The sequence below is a fragment of the Myxine glutinosa genome, chromosome 11, assembly GCF_964187855.1.
Source record: "Myxine glutinosa chromosome 11, kmMyxGlut1.1, whole genome shotgun sequence".
NCBI lineage: Eukaryota > Metazoa > Chordata > Myxini > Myxiniformes > Myxinidae > Myxine > Myxine glutinosa.
In genome coordinates, this window is record NC_136271.1 from 97,052,586 (window position 1) to 97,067,269 (window position 14,684).

Below are 14,684 nucleotides of genomic sequence, written 5' to 3' on the forward strand. Positions count from 1 at the left end.
GCTGCGTAATTCAAAACACCTCTCACTGCGTAATTCAAAACACCTCTCACTGCGTAATTCAAAACACCTCTCGCTGCGTAATTCAAAACCTCTCGCTGCGTAATTCAAAACACCTCTCGCTGCGTCATTCAAAACATCTCTCGCTGCGTCATTCAAAACACCTTTCGCTGCGTAATTCAAAACACATTTCGCTGCGTAATTCAAAACACCTCTCACTGCGTAATTCAAAACGCCTCTCACTGTGTAATTCAAAATATATCTCGCTGCATAATTCAAAACACCTCTCGCTGCATCATTCAAAACGCCTCCCACTGCGTAATTCCAAATATATCTCGCTGCATAATTCAAAACACCTCTCGCTGCGTCATTCAAAACACCTCTCGCTGAGTAATTCAAAACACCTCTCGCTGCGTAATTCAAAACACCTCTCGCTGCGTATTTCAAAACACCTCTCGCTGCGTCATTCAAAACAACTCTCGCTGCGTCATTCAAAACACCTCTCGCTGCGTCATTCAAAACACCTCTCGCTGCGTAATTCAAAACACCTCTCGCTGCGTAATTCAAAACACCTCTCGCTGCTTAATTCAAAACACCTCTCGCTGCGTAATTCAAAACACCTCTCGCTGCGTAATTCAAAACACCTCTCGCTGCGTAATTCAAAACACCTCTCGCTGCGTAATTCAAAACACCTCTCGCTGCGTAATTCAAAACACCTCTCGCTGCGTAATTCAAAACGCCTCTCGCGGCGTAATTCAAAACGCTTCTCGCTGTGTAATTCAAAACACCTCTCGCTGCTTAATTCAAAACACCCCTCGCTGCGTAATTCAAAACACCCCCTCGCTGCGTAATTCAAAACACCTCTCGCTGCGTCATTCAAAACGCCTCTCGCTGCGTCATTCAAAACACCTCTCGCTGCGTCATTCAAAACACCTCTCGCTGCGTCATTCAAAACACCTCTCGCTGCGTCATTCAAAACACCTCTCGCTGCGTCATTCAAAACACCTCTCGCTGCGTCATTCAAAACACCTCTCGCTGCGTAATTCAAAACACCTCTCGCTGCGTAATTCAAAACACCTCTCGCTGCGTAATTCAAAACACCTCTCGCTGCGTCATTCAAAACACCTCTCCCTGCGTCATTCAAAACACCTCTCGCTGCGTCATTCAAAACACCTCTCGCTGCGTCATTCAAAACACCTCTCGCTGCGTCATTCAAAACACCTCTCGCTGCGTCATTCAAAACACCTCTCGCTGCGTCATTCAAAACACCTCTCGCTGCGTCATTCAAAACACCTCTCGCTGCGTCATTCAAAACACCTCTCGCTGCGTAATTCAAAAGATCTCTCGCTGCGTAATTCAAAACACCTCTCTCTGCGTAATTCAAAACACCTCTCGCTGCGTAATTCAAAACACCTCTCGCTGCGTAATTCAAAACACCTCTCGCTGCGTAATTCAAAACACCTCTCGCTGCGTAATTCAAAACACCTCTCGCTGCGTAATTCAAAACACCTCTCGCTGCGTAATTCAAAACACCTCTCGCTGCTTAATTCAAAACACCTCTCGCTGCGTAATTCAAAACACCTCTCGCTGCGTAATTCAAAACACCTCTCGCTGCCTAATTCAAAACACCTCTCGCTGCGTCATTCAAAACACCTCTCGCTGCGTCATTCAAAACACCTCTCGCTGCGTCATTCAAAACACCTCTCGCTGCGTAATTCAAAACACCTCTCGCTGCGTAATTCAAAACACCTCTCGCTGCGTCATTCAAAACACCTCTCGCTGCGTCATTCAAAACACCTCTCGCTGCGTCATTCAAAACACCTCTCGCTGCGTAATTCAAAACACCTCTCGCTGCGTAATTCAAAACACCTCTCGCTGCGTAATTCAAAAGATCTCTCGCTGCGTAATTCAAAACACCTCTCGCTGCGTAATTCAAAACGCCTCTCGCTGCGTAATTCAAAACGCCTCTCGCTGCGTAATTCAAAACGCCTCTCGCTGCGTAATTCAAAACGCCTCTCGCTTCGTAATTCAAAACGCCTCTCGCTGCGTAATTCAAAACGCCTCTCGCTGCGTAATTCAAAACGCCTCTCGCTGCGTAATTCAAAACGCCTCTCGCTGCGTAATTCAAAACGCCTCTCGCTGCGTAATTCAAAACGCCTCTCGCTGCGTAATTCAAAACGCCTCTCGCTGCGTAATTCAAAACGCCTCTCGCTGCGTAATTCAAAACGCCTCTCGCTGCGTAATTCAAAACGCCTCTCGCTGCGTAATTCAAAACCTCTCGCTGCGTAATTCAAAACACCTCTCGCTGCGTCATTCAAAACACCTCTCGCTGCGTCATTCAAAACACCTCTCGCTGCGTAATTCAAAACACCTCTCGCTGCGTAATTCAAAAGACCTCTTGCTGCGTAATTCAAAACACCTCTCGCTGTATAATTCAAAACACCTCTCACTTGAGACGTCAGGAAGGGCATCCGGCCATAAAAACATTGCCTCAAACAGGGAACCATGATTGTCATGGGGCCCGCAAGGCTAACCCCCGCTCTAGCGGGGAAAATGGCCTTAAAACGATCATTCATTCATTCATTCATTCATTCATTCATTCTCACTGCGTAATTAAAAATACCTCTTGCTGTGTCATTAAAAACACATACACCACTGTACTGGAAAACTTGGGGACAGGAGTGCCAGAGAGTGCTGTAAAGGGTGGGGGACTTGTAATAATACCCTTTTCCAATTGGAGATGCTGCTACATGATGCACATTTACATTTTTTGCCTTTTTGCTGGGGAATTTGCTAACCTTCCCCCAGCCCCCAATACCACTCAATGATAAAAACAAACCCTTATACATTAATTGGAGTCATGCTGTTCCTAGGTAGCAAGTCTGGATGTAATTGGCCTATAATTTTAGGAGAAGTATTGCGACAAACACACAAACTGGAAGGGCACTCAGTAGAGAGCATAACTCTGCCAGGCTGAACATTTTACGTTTTAAAAAATTTATTCATTTATTTATTTATTTCTTTATGTTGGAGGCTCCAGGCACGGACTACATGGCCCTCATTGAGGCCAGGCCTTAAATAAAAGAGAAGAAAAGTGTAGGATTAAAAATGTGTCGTGTTTGTTTGCGAGAAAGAGAGGTTGAAGCTAGCCCGGTACCTGTAGTTTGAGTGAGACAGTAAGTGTGTAAGACACGGAGAGTATTTCGGAGACACGGAGACATATTTCAACATTCAACCTGACACGAAGAGTGTAAGATGGTTCCGGGCACCACTTTAACGCTCTTAAGTCAGAACGGTAGTACCACTCCGGGCGGTTGCTGTCTCCAACCTATTACCTTAAAAATCCAATGATAGGCCAGATCTGGATTCAGACCTGAACCAAAAGCTAATCGGCTTATTCTTATCACTTTCCCAACTCATCCACCAAATTTTGTCATAATTTGTTCACAACTTTTTGTGACATCATGCTGCAATATTTTTTGCAACAATCACTCAATGGTGATTGAGTGATTGTTGATTAATTAATTTGATTAATTAATATATATAGGGAGCTTATTAATTAATTAATTAATTAATTTTTATTTAATTAATTATTAATTGATTAATTAATTATTAATAATATATTAATATATATATATTAATTAATATATATTAATTAATTAATATATATATTATTAATTAATACCATATATATATTAATTAATATATTAATTAATGATTAATCCCTGGTGTTGGGCTAGCGGCTAGGGTGCCGGCTTAGGATCCTAGGATCCTGGGTTTGAATCCCGGTCAATCGCTGAATTAACGCCAGGGGGGTTGACTCAGCCTGTCATCTTTCCGAGGTCGGCAAATTGAGTACCAGTTCACCACTGGTAATTCCCTGCTTGTCGTTAAAGGCGGCAAAAAGGGTTGGCGTCAGGAAGGGCATCCGGCCGTAAAACATTGCTTCAAAAAGGGGACCGAAAAACAACAACAACCACAGTTCCCGAAAAAGGCCAACCCCCGCTTGCGGGGAAAAATGGCCTCTAAAGGTGGTTTTTTTTTTTTACTCAATGGTGAAGAATCACTTAAAAAAATAAAATCTCTGATGCAGATCTGGATTTGAAACTTCACTAAAATCGAATCCATTCGTCCTTGTCACACATCCAACCTGTCCACCATGTTTCGTCTGAATCCGTCCACGACTTTTCGAGATATCTTTATTTTTTATCGTTTTTTGCCCTTTCTCTAAATGGTGAAGAATCACTTAAAATTTTCTGAGATGCAGATCCGGATCCTGATCTTCACCAAAAGCTAATCATTTTGTCCTTGTCACATACCCAACCTCTCCTCTCCATGTATAAAGACAAGTAAATCCTCTGCGGTTATGAAAGCAGCTCTCTTGGGCTTCTGCCAAGGAACACCAGTAATATCCTGCACCTTAATCTCTATTGTGTCCAGGAATGCAATATGGGAACAGGCCAACAGTTCTCCACTGTCATCTTAAATATTTATCTTATCATCGCAGCGTGTATTTCATTTGGTGGTGTATTCGGGCAATTGTTGGTGCAATCTTTTGCATTCATTGATATGCCATGCTTAACACGTCGTCGAGATGAACAACTCTCTCTAATTGATTGATAAATCTCCAATGATTCCATGTTATTTCACTGTCCTTTTTGTTTTTGTAAATTTCATGACAATATAATCAGTTTTTTTGCCTTGAGTGTTCTTAATCAGGCTTGACTCGGGATTGACTTGTTGGAGACTCACTTGTTTGTAAAGTTGATTGTTTGTACAGTTAAATAATTACTGAGCATGCAACATTTTGTCTATCCTTATTTAATTTAATTTTGATTTTTTTTATTACGGAGCAGCTCCGTGCTCAGAACCAAGTGCTGAAGAAAGCTGTTCTGGATGAAAAAGAAGCTGCTGTGGGTGTCAAGGTAAGATTATATCGTACATGCTCCTGTAATATGGCTTGAAAGTTAACGCTCTTTTGCTTCGACAGGGGGTAAAGCCCGAAATGCCAGCACCTTTTCATTTTTAGCTCTTTCATGAGCCTCGATTCAGTATACAAAAAAAAAAAAAAAAATTATTCTTCTTCCTCTCTTCCTCTCTTCTTCAATACTAGGGCATTGCCCGTACTATATCTATATCTAAAATTATATCCCCCCCCTCTATTTACATGAAATGGTTTGGTCCAAAGCGAACGGCTTCCGGAGTTTGGTAAAGAAATCGCCATCGCGTGCACAAACGCGCAGGAAAGCGAATGAATCGCAAATTCGTTTTTATTAGTTTTAAAACATAGTTTAACGCCAACATAGTTTGCAAACGTGAAATAAATGAATACGCTCTCAAATGTGCCATCCGAGGCAGAGTGTGTCCGCCACGTTCGGCACACGCGATAGTTCGCTGCTCTCTGATTGGTTGAATCGTTTTTTGGACATAGCTCGGTAAGTAATTGTCCGATTAATATGAAACCTTGAAAAGGCACATCCTCGGGTCCCCAGCAATATACCTGGCAAGTTAAAAGTATATCGGACCCGTGGTTGTCGAGAAACAGCGGTCACAGACAAACGTACAAACAGAGATTACTGGAATTATAGATAGATAAGGCGTGAGGTCCAACAGTACCAATCTTTTGCCCTGCCTTGAACACGATACCTCTCCACTTTCCTCTGTCCTCAGCCAACTCTCTCCACTCCCCAAGCACCCACACCTTATTGATATCCCTCTTATTTATATTGATATCTTCCCATCTCAACCGCAGTGTACCTCTTTACCTCCAACCTTGCTCTATATATATATATATATATATATATATATATATATATATATATATATATATATATATATATATATATATATATATACTGTATATATATATATACTGTATATATATATACTGTATATATATATATATATATATATATATATATATATATATATATATATATATATATATATATGTGTATGTATATGGATATGTATGTACAGTCACGTGAAAAAGTAAGTACACCCCATGTAAAGTTATGACTTTTTCAACATATTTCAACATACAGCTATTTGATCTTCATTTCAACAATATTAATAGATAAAGGTGATATAATATAACAAATATCATGAAACATTTACATTTTGTAGTCCATTGTATAATTTAAATAAACATAAATGCAAATTTCGCATGTGGAAAAAGTAAGTACACCCTTGGCTCTAATAGGTGGTATTGCCCCCTTTGGCAGAAACAACCTCAAGTAGGCATTTCTTATAACTGTCTACCAGTCTCTGACATCGACTGGGAGAAATTTTTGCCCACTCCTCCATGCAGAATTCTTTCAGCTGTGCGATGTTTGAGGGGTTTCTTGCATGCACAGCTCGTTTCAAATCCCCCCACATCTCGATGGGGTTTAGATCCGGGCTTTGACTTGGCCATTCCAGAACCCTCCATTTCTTTCTTTTCAGCCATTCCTTGGAGGATTTACTGGTATGTTTAGGGTCATTGTCATGTTGGAAGGTCTACCTTCGGTTGAGCTTCAACTTTCTGAGAGATGGCCTCACATTATCCTCAAGCACCCTCTCGTACAATGAAGAATTCATCGTGGATTCTATGATGGTGAGCTGCCCAGGCCCCGATGCAGCAAAGCTGCCCCAAACCATAATATTTCCACCACCATGCTTTACAGTTGGTATCAAGTTCTTGTGGTCAAATGCTGTCTTTGGTTTTCACCAAACATGTCTTCTGGTACTGTGGCCAAATAGCTCTACCTTGACTCATCTGTCCAGAGCACATTGTTCCAGAAGTGCTGGTCTTTGCCTAGGTGTTCATTGGCAAACTTTAGTCTTGCCCTGATGTTCTTTCTGGACAGCAAAGGTTTCGTCCTGGCACACCTCCCATGTAGTTCAAATTTGTGCAGCCTCTTTCTAATGGTAGACTCGTGCACTTTGACATCAACAGTGGCAAGAGCTACCTGTAGGTCCCGTGGTGACATTCTGGGGTTCTTAGAGACTTCTTTCAGCATCTTGCGGTCTGCTCTCGGGCTGAACTTGCTGGGGCGGCCTGGCCTGAACAAGTTGGCAGTTGTTTGGAATCTTCTCCATTTGTAGATGATCTTCTGGACAGTCGAATGATTGATTTCAAATTGTTTGGAGATCTTTTTAAATCTCTCCCCAGACTCGTAGGCATCTATAACCTTCTTTCTGAAGGCCTCAGAGAGCTCTTTTGATCTAGGCATGGTGACGCCGCACACTTCAACAACAAAGAGCAACCAAACGAAATGTCTGAGGTTTAAATAAGACAGGTTCCTCCAAGATCCTCTCTAACGATGTTCTAATCATTTGCACCTGAGCTGGTGCACCTGAGTCTAATTTTAGGTATTTGAAGTAGTGATAAATGTAGGGGTGTACTTACTTTTTCCACATGCGAAATTTGCATTTATGTTTATTTAAATTATACAATGGACTACAAAATGTAAATGTTTCATGATATTTGTTATATTATATCACCTTTATCTTTCAATGTTGTTGAAATGATGATCAAATAGCTGTATGTTCAAAAGTCAAAACTTTACATGGGGTGTACTTACTTTTTCACGTGACTGTGTATATATATATATGTGTATATATATATATATATATATATATATATGTATGTATGTGTATATATATATATATATATATATGTATATATATATATATATATATATATATATATATATATATATATATATATATATATGTTTATATATATATATATATATATATATATATGTATATATATGTATATATATATATATATATATATATATATGTATATATATATATATATATATATATATATATATATATATATATATAGATATATATACAGTATATAGATATATATATATATACAGCAATACCCCGGCTTACGTCATTAATTGGTTCCATAAGCCGTGACGTAACTCGGTTTTTGACGGAAACCGGGTGTAATGTCTTAAAAATGCCTTATAATGAAGACAAACACCGTAAAACTAGAGTAAATAACTGGAGGAGGCTGTTGCTTCGCCCTGAATCTTTGCCGCTCCCTGTCGGGAGTCCCTCCGTTGTTTTCTATCGGTCGGGTCTTCTCCTCAAACGGTGTGACCGGCACGGACGTGTCGACCGTGAGCTGGCTTGTGTGCCGTGTGGCTCGCGGCCCCGCTTCACCACGGCGTGCTTTACCCAACGTGTCCGAGCAGTTTTACCGGTGGTCGTGTCGTGTCGTCTGTGACGAACGAACGAGCTCAGGGTTCCGTGAAGCCGGCCGCCCGGGGATCGACGCTCGCCTCCGAGTCGTAGGCGTGCCCCGTCTTTCCTCGAGCCGCCGAAGTTGCGTGCTTCTTTTATTTGGACGATGCGATATACGCAGAAACGACGACGTACAGGCAGGCATTTGCAAATCCATGCACATGTGCACATTCGTCGACTCGGTTCGTCGACGCCGGATGCCGGCGAGGTGCCCGACAAGGCACCCCAGCTCGAGGCATGACACGGTCGTTCGTTTCACATGGGCCATGGGCCATGGGGCCTGACCTCGTCGCGGACACTGCACACTCTGCACGGTGACGTGACGTGACATCTGCCACAGACGGTCGTCCGAGCCGGCATCGTCATCATGTTTCGCCGTTGCCACGTTACGTTGGTTGTTTTACACAGTAAAGGAACCTTTACACAGTAAAGGAATAATCACAAAAATACCAGCGAAAGGCAAAGCAAGCACGCGACCGCAGCACAGGACAAAATGCATATGGGGTCACCTTTGTTTTGAGTGAGAACCAGCAGCTACGCGTACGTACAGTATACTGTACGTACATTTAAAAAATATTTTTAATGTGCTTTTTATTGTATTTTAAATTGTTTTTTTTAGCTTCTTTTATTGTTAATTTATGTACTATTTTATTTATTTTAAATGTATTTTTAAGGACAAATTAATTTTTTTCACGTCCTACTATTATGATGTAGGAGTGACGTAAAGTCGCACATAATGATGTTCGCTGAACTGAAATTTACTCGAGAAGAGTGGCGTAAAGTCGGATTTGACGTAGGTCGAAATGGCGTAAAACGGGGTATTGCTGTATATATATATATTGTTACGGAACCCAACGTCGGCCTCTGTTCCCCTTACCGAGGGGGGATTAATCCCCTCGTCTCTGACTGACCGACGGGGTCCCTGACGCTGCCCAGCTACCTCCGGAAAGGCAGGTGCACAGCCCCGTTTGTACCGCGGACAGATGTTAATTGCCGAGCGGTTTTAGCAACCGCGGCACGAACTATTAACAGAAACTAACCCGATTCCGAAACGTTGGCCAAATCGTGCCACAGGTATTCAATGAAGGAAATCACTAAGACGACGGATGTGAAGAAGAAGCAGAACAAAGGTAGGAAATACGAATATGATTTATTTCTACCTATTATGTACACAATGAAAGAAACCAAGGAAGAAGGAAGAATAAGAAAATAAAGACAGAAAGAATGGAAGGAGACACAGTGCAAATATTAACTTATACCCAGGACAAGACAAAAGACAGACTACAAGCACACTTACACGGGGGATGATGACAGGAATGGCAGGAGGTGGATAGCTGGAGGGAGAGGAATGTTCAGCTGGACGCTGGCTGGGGCTTGATCCCGCACGGGACGTCGGCCTGGACCTCGACGGCCACCGATGCCACCGCAAACTGGTTCCCGCGTAGCAGCGAGTCGAAGCTGCGTGGTGGAGTCAAAGCTGCATGGTGGAGTCAAAGCTGCGTGGTACTGCTCGTGGGGCTCTGTCACTTCCTTCCTCTGGACTCATCTGCCGCATCTCTCTCTCCCTCTCCTCAAAGGCTTCCGCGCGCGCTTTTATTGCGCCTGGGGCGATCAAGCCGCCGGCCTCCAGGACACGCCCATCGGCGAGCTCGCCTCGGCCCTGATTGGCCGCAAGGGCCCACCAATCCCGCCCCCAGAGGAGGCGTTGGCAAGGCCACGCCTTGTTCCTGGCGCTGGGCTGACTCCTCCCACCTTATGCTCCGAGATGACCTCATGCTCAATGGAGTCTTGCAGCGAAAAACACGGTCCCAAAGCAGCAGCGGCGAATGCAGAAAACCGCCCAATGCAGTTGGCAATTGATGACAAAAGGGGAATGCGAAGGGAATCTACCTTATTTGAACTCAGTGCAATGGAGTGTCAATTAATGGAAGACAAAGCCTGAAACTAATACACATAATAAGGAGATAACTACTGAACAAAGGAAATCTATGATTTGCTACATGATTGTATATGGAATAACTACAGGAACGACCTTTGACCTTTATACACAACAAATGGAGGAAGGAGGGTGATATTTACAACAATTCAATACACTACAATTAAAAAAAACACAGCACAATTCTCAAATCCACAACACTGCACCCTCCGCCTCTTAGGCACGTCCCGGGCCTATTAAACTTTTACCTTTAGTGTGGCACGTAGGTGTAGTTCCCTCTACATTTAACCTGACCCTGAGTGTGACAGTTTTAAAACACAAATAAGTATGTCCCCCTGCTGCATTGCACCATATCTAACAGATTTACGCCCACAGCTAACCGAATTGCGGAATTGTCTTCAAACTACAACATGAACGATGGGGGAGCATTATTTACAGTGACGCTACTTGTATTTACAAAACACAACCCAGGACCTGTGGTTGTTCTTTGGGGGGGCGGGGGGGGGGAGGAGACAGCCTGTGCTGCATCGACACGCCAGAAAGCACCAAAACGCACCAAAGCACCATCAAGCACCAATCGGTGCACAGTCACCACAGTTCAATAATAAAAACCCAACAAACCCCTGGTGCCGGTCTTCCTCTTCGGCTCCCTCTGCTGGCCATTGTCGTTCTTCCAGTTGTTGTCTTTCTTCTTTGCTGGCGGCCTATTTGGACATAATAAAATGACATGCACAAAACGTGTCCACTGTTCTTTTTATTTATGGCCCACAGGGCCGACTATGTGTGGTTCACCTGTATGGCATAGGTGCCATGTTACCAAGGTCCGCCAGCAATATCTCGGGCCATCATGGCTGGTTCCAGCAGAGGGGCCTTGCCCCAACCCGTGGGGTCCATGAGTGGTGCTCAGCCACAGACATGTGGTCCATTAGTGGTGCATCTATGCAGCCAGCTGGTTGCGGGAGTTTCGGGCACACCATGGCGGACTCCCGCACGCTCCCCTCGGCGCCCAGTGGCGCACAGTCCTCGGGTGGGAGACAAGGGGGGGGGGGGGGGGGAGAAGACAGGTGAGCAAGGGGTAAGGTCACAAGGGTACACATCAACAAGGCAATGCAAGACGAGGTGCGTACAGAGAGCGAAGTGAGAAAGCTCGTCCCGACAGTACGTCACCCCCCCCCCCCCCCCCCCCCGTTACCTACTCTACCCTTGCCCTTACCCCATATGTACAAAAAATCGACACATTTACAAATTCATCGCTACCGTCACGTCCTCCCCATATTTCCCCTATACCAAATTCGTCCCCACAATCCCTCAAACCAAAATTTGCCATCATTCAAATTCATCATCAATTCTCAGAAGGAGGGAGAGATGGAACACAACACAATGTCACACCTACGTCATGATGCGTCTCACATTCCAAACATTTGCACAGAAAAATAAAACATGGCATGGTGTGGAGTTACGTCATCGCCTCAGGTGAGTGGATGTAGATGGTGCAAGGGGATTCTTAATCCTAACTACTTCCTAAATGACATTAACACACTTTACACTACCCGGGGTCTTTCCCTGCCAAACCATTGGCCATTTTACTCTATGCGGTTTTAAGAACCAAATTCCCATTGACCAAACTGTGGTGCTTCATAAATTTGGGGTCTCACTCCCCCGATTCAACTCCCTGTGCCTTTGCACAATTTCAGGACTGGGTCGTGTGGCTCTGCCAGCAGGTCTACCCACCTGCACACCTCCACCACTGTAGTTGCCTCCGAGCTTACCTGCTCCTCACCCTAACCTATCTAACTGGGGAAGGCCCTCTGGCGCTCTCCCCACTCGGTGCCCTCTGGCACTGGGCTACCCGGGTCCGTCCTCCGGATCCTCGGGCCCCATCCACAACTCTACCGGCTCCCAGAGCCCACCTGCGGCCTCACCTGGCCGACATCCTCACAGTGGCGGAGTGCCCATTCAACTACATGCACTAACAGGCCACACGCCCAGCCATTTCCACGTCACTAATGCACCCATCCAAACACCATTCTTCCACACGCACCACAGATGCCAATATCCAACCACAATTTACCTGTACCCTCTACCTAACTCTTAAACTACCCTCCCCGGGTACTCGTGATAGGGGTCTACTTTTCCCCCATTCACACCTTCGCACCATCCACTCCACTCCACAGTTTTCACCATACTCACTCCACCCTATCCATTCCATACTCCATGTATTCCACACAACCATTTTCCATGCACCTGTAGTTGCACACCTGTGCAATCACTCCTACTGGTGCTTCCTGCACCCTCCTTCCTCCCTGGACCATTTGGTCAACACAACACTCAATCACTATTACTCACTCATGCACTGCTCCATACACCTCCATGCTCAACACAACTCACAATCACCTCCCGAGCATTGCCTAGCAATTCCTCATTTCACCAAGCCCGAGAGGCACCCATCGGCTGCACCACGGACGCACCCATCGGCTGCACCACGGACGCACCCACGGGCTGCACCACGGACACACGTACCGGCGGCACCACGGACGCACTCACCGGCTGCACCACGGACACACGCACCGGCGGCACCATGGACACACCCATCGGCTGCACCACGGACATGCGCACCGGCGGCACCACGGACACACCCACCGGCTGCACCACGGACACACGCACCGGCGGCACCACGGACACACCCACCGGCTGCACCACGGACACACACACCGGCGGCACCACGGACACACCCACCGGCTGCACCACGGACACACGCAGCGGCGGCACCATGGACACACCCATCGGCTGCACCACGGACACGCGCACCGGTGGCACCACGGGGACACCCACCGGCTGCACCACGGACACACGCAGCGGCGGCACCATGGACACACCCATCGGCTGCACCACGGACACGCGCACCGGTGGCACCACGGGGACACCCACCGGCTGCACCACGGACACACCCACCGGCTGCACCACGGACACACCCACCGGCTGCACCACGGACACACGCAGCGGCGGCACCATGGACACACCCATCGGCTGCACCACGGACACGCGCACCGGTGGCACCACGGGGACACCCATCGGCTGCACCACGGACACACCCACTGGCTGCACCACGGACACACGCACCGGCGGCACCACGGACACACCCCCCGGCTGCACCTCGGCCACACACCCCGGCTGCGCCTCGGACATACCCACCAAGCGTTCCACACACCTGTTCGTCACTTGCACCCCATGCAAGCTCATTCACTCAACACAGTCACTCATCTCACACTTCTCACAATACGCTGCTGAGTACACTTTCAACACACACACACACACGGCACCATTCACGAGCATTGCCTCATTTGCTCAATACTAAGACTCTCACACACACACGGCACCATTCACGAGCATTGCCTCATTTGCTCAATACTAAGACTCTCACACACACGCGGCATCATCTGATCTACCTGGTGCCCTGCTAAAACTCGCGCTTCCCCGGCGCCCCTTTAAACTAAGCACATCCCATGTCGTTATCATCCATTCTAACCTCTCTATGTCCCCGACTACCTGTCCAAAGTCGCTACTTAACCTTACCGTTACCTATGGTCAATCTCTAGGTCTCTACACACTATATCCTAACCCTCCCGGGCTAGTTTTCACTGCCATAAACCTATTGCTCCTTTGCCCCCGCTGTGAGGGATGGCAGAGTTGCCATCCCACCACATCGGGCATCTCTCACTATAAATTTTGCTCACCAAATTCCAGCCAATCAAAATTTTTTCCAATCATCTGCCAATCAATCTACCAATCATTCTACCAATCATCAAATTCTGCCAATCCTATTCACTATTCTAAATTTCGGATCCAAAACACTATCATCATCACAGTCCACTATATATATCGGAGCCTCGGTGCATCGTCACATCATTAAACCTCGGCTTTATGAATTCGGGTGGTTTGGTCGCCTGCAGGTTGAATCCGTCCGGCTTTCGGTTCAAGGGAGGTGGTTTGGTCGGGCCGAGATTCCACGCACCATCTCGGCGCGGCACCTTGCGGTCCCGGGCCCGATGGCTCAATCTCGCCCGGTCGGAACCATGTCCCCGCCACCAGGGGGCACCGTCCTGCTTCCTCCAACCTGTCCCTGAACCGGACCGGTCGCCTCGCCCGACAAGGCCCGGACTCGACCGTGCAGGGCGGGGCCAAGCCCGAATCGGCAACGACGCTTCGAAGAGAAGCGACGCAACACCGACCCGCGCCGGGCCTCGCATCCAGCAAAGCGCACCGTGCCCCCGAGTGCTCGCATCGGTTATCCGTCACCCTAAACGCTGCCCCGGTCAACGTCGATGCTTCACTCGCATGCCCACACGCACACGCGACCCTTTTGACACTCACAAAACCCAGCGTCTCGGCGCCTCCAGTGCATCCCACACACTCAGTCCATTCCACCACCGCCGCACTCCATGTTACACACCACACCTCTCGCGCACACTCGCCGTTCGCACACTTCATTCCACACCTCTCCTCC

At 46.5% G+C, this 14,684-nt stretch overlaps 1 protein-coding gene across 5 annotated transcripts in view; it reads left to right on the forward strand.

Annotated features, from left to right (window-relative positions):
• Positions 1–14,684, forward strand: part of PPP1R21 (protein phosphatase 1 regulatory subunit 21) — a 152,138-nt gene that overhangs the window by 5,544 nt on the left and 131,910 nt on the right. For all 5 annotated transcript variants that reach the window (XM_078786886.1, XM_068131450.2, XM_068131451.2 and 2 more), the window contains exon 3: positions 4,854–4,922. In XM_078786886.1, coding sequence (XP_078643012.1) covers positions 4,854–4,922 — 69 coding nt within the window. The remainder of the gene's footprint in view (positions 1–4,853; positions 4,923–14,684) is intronic.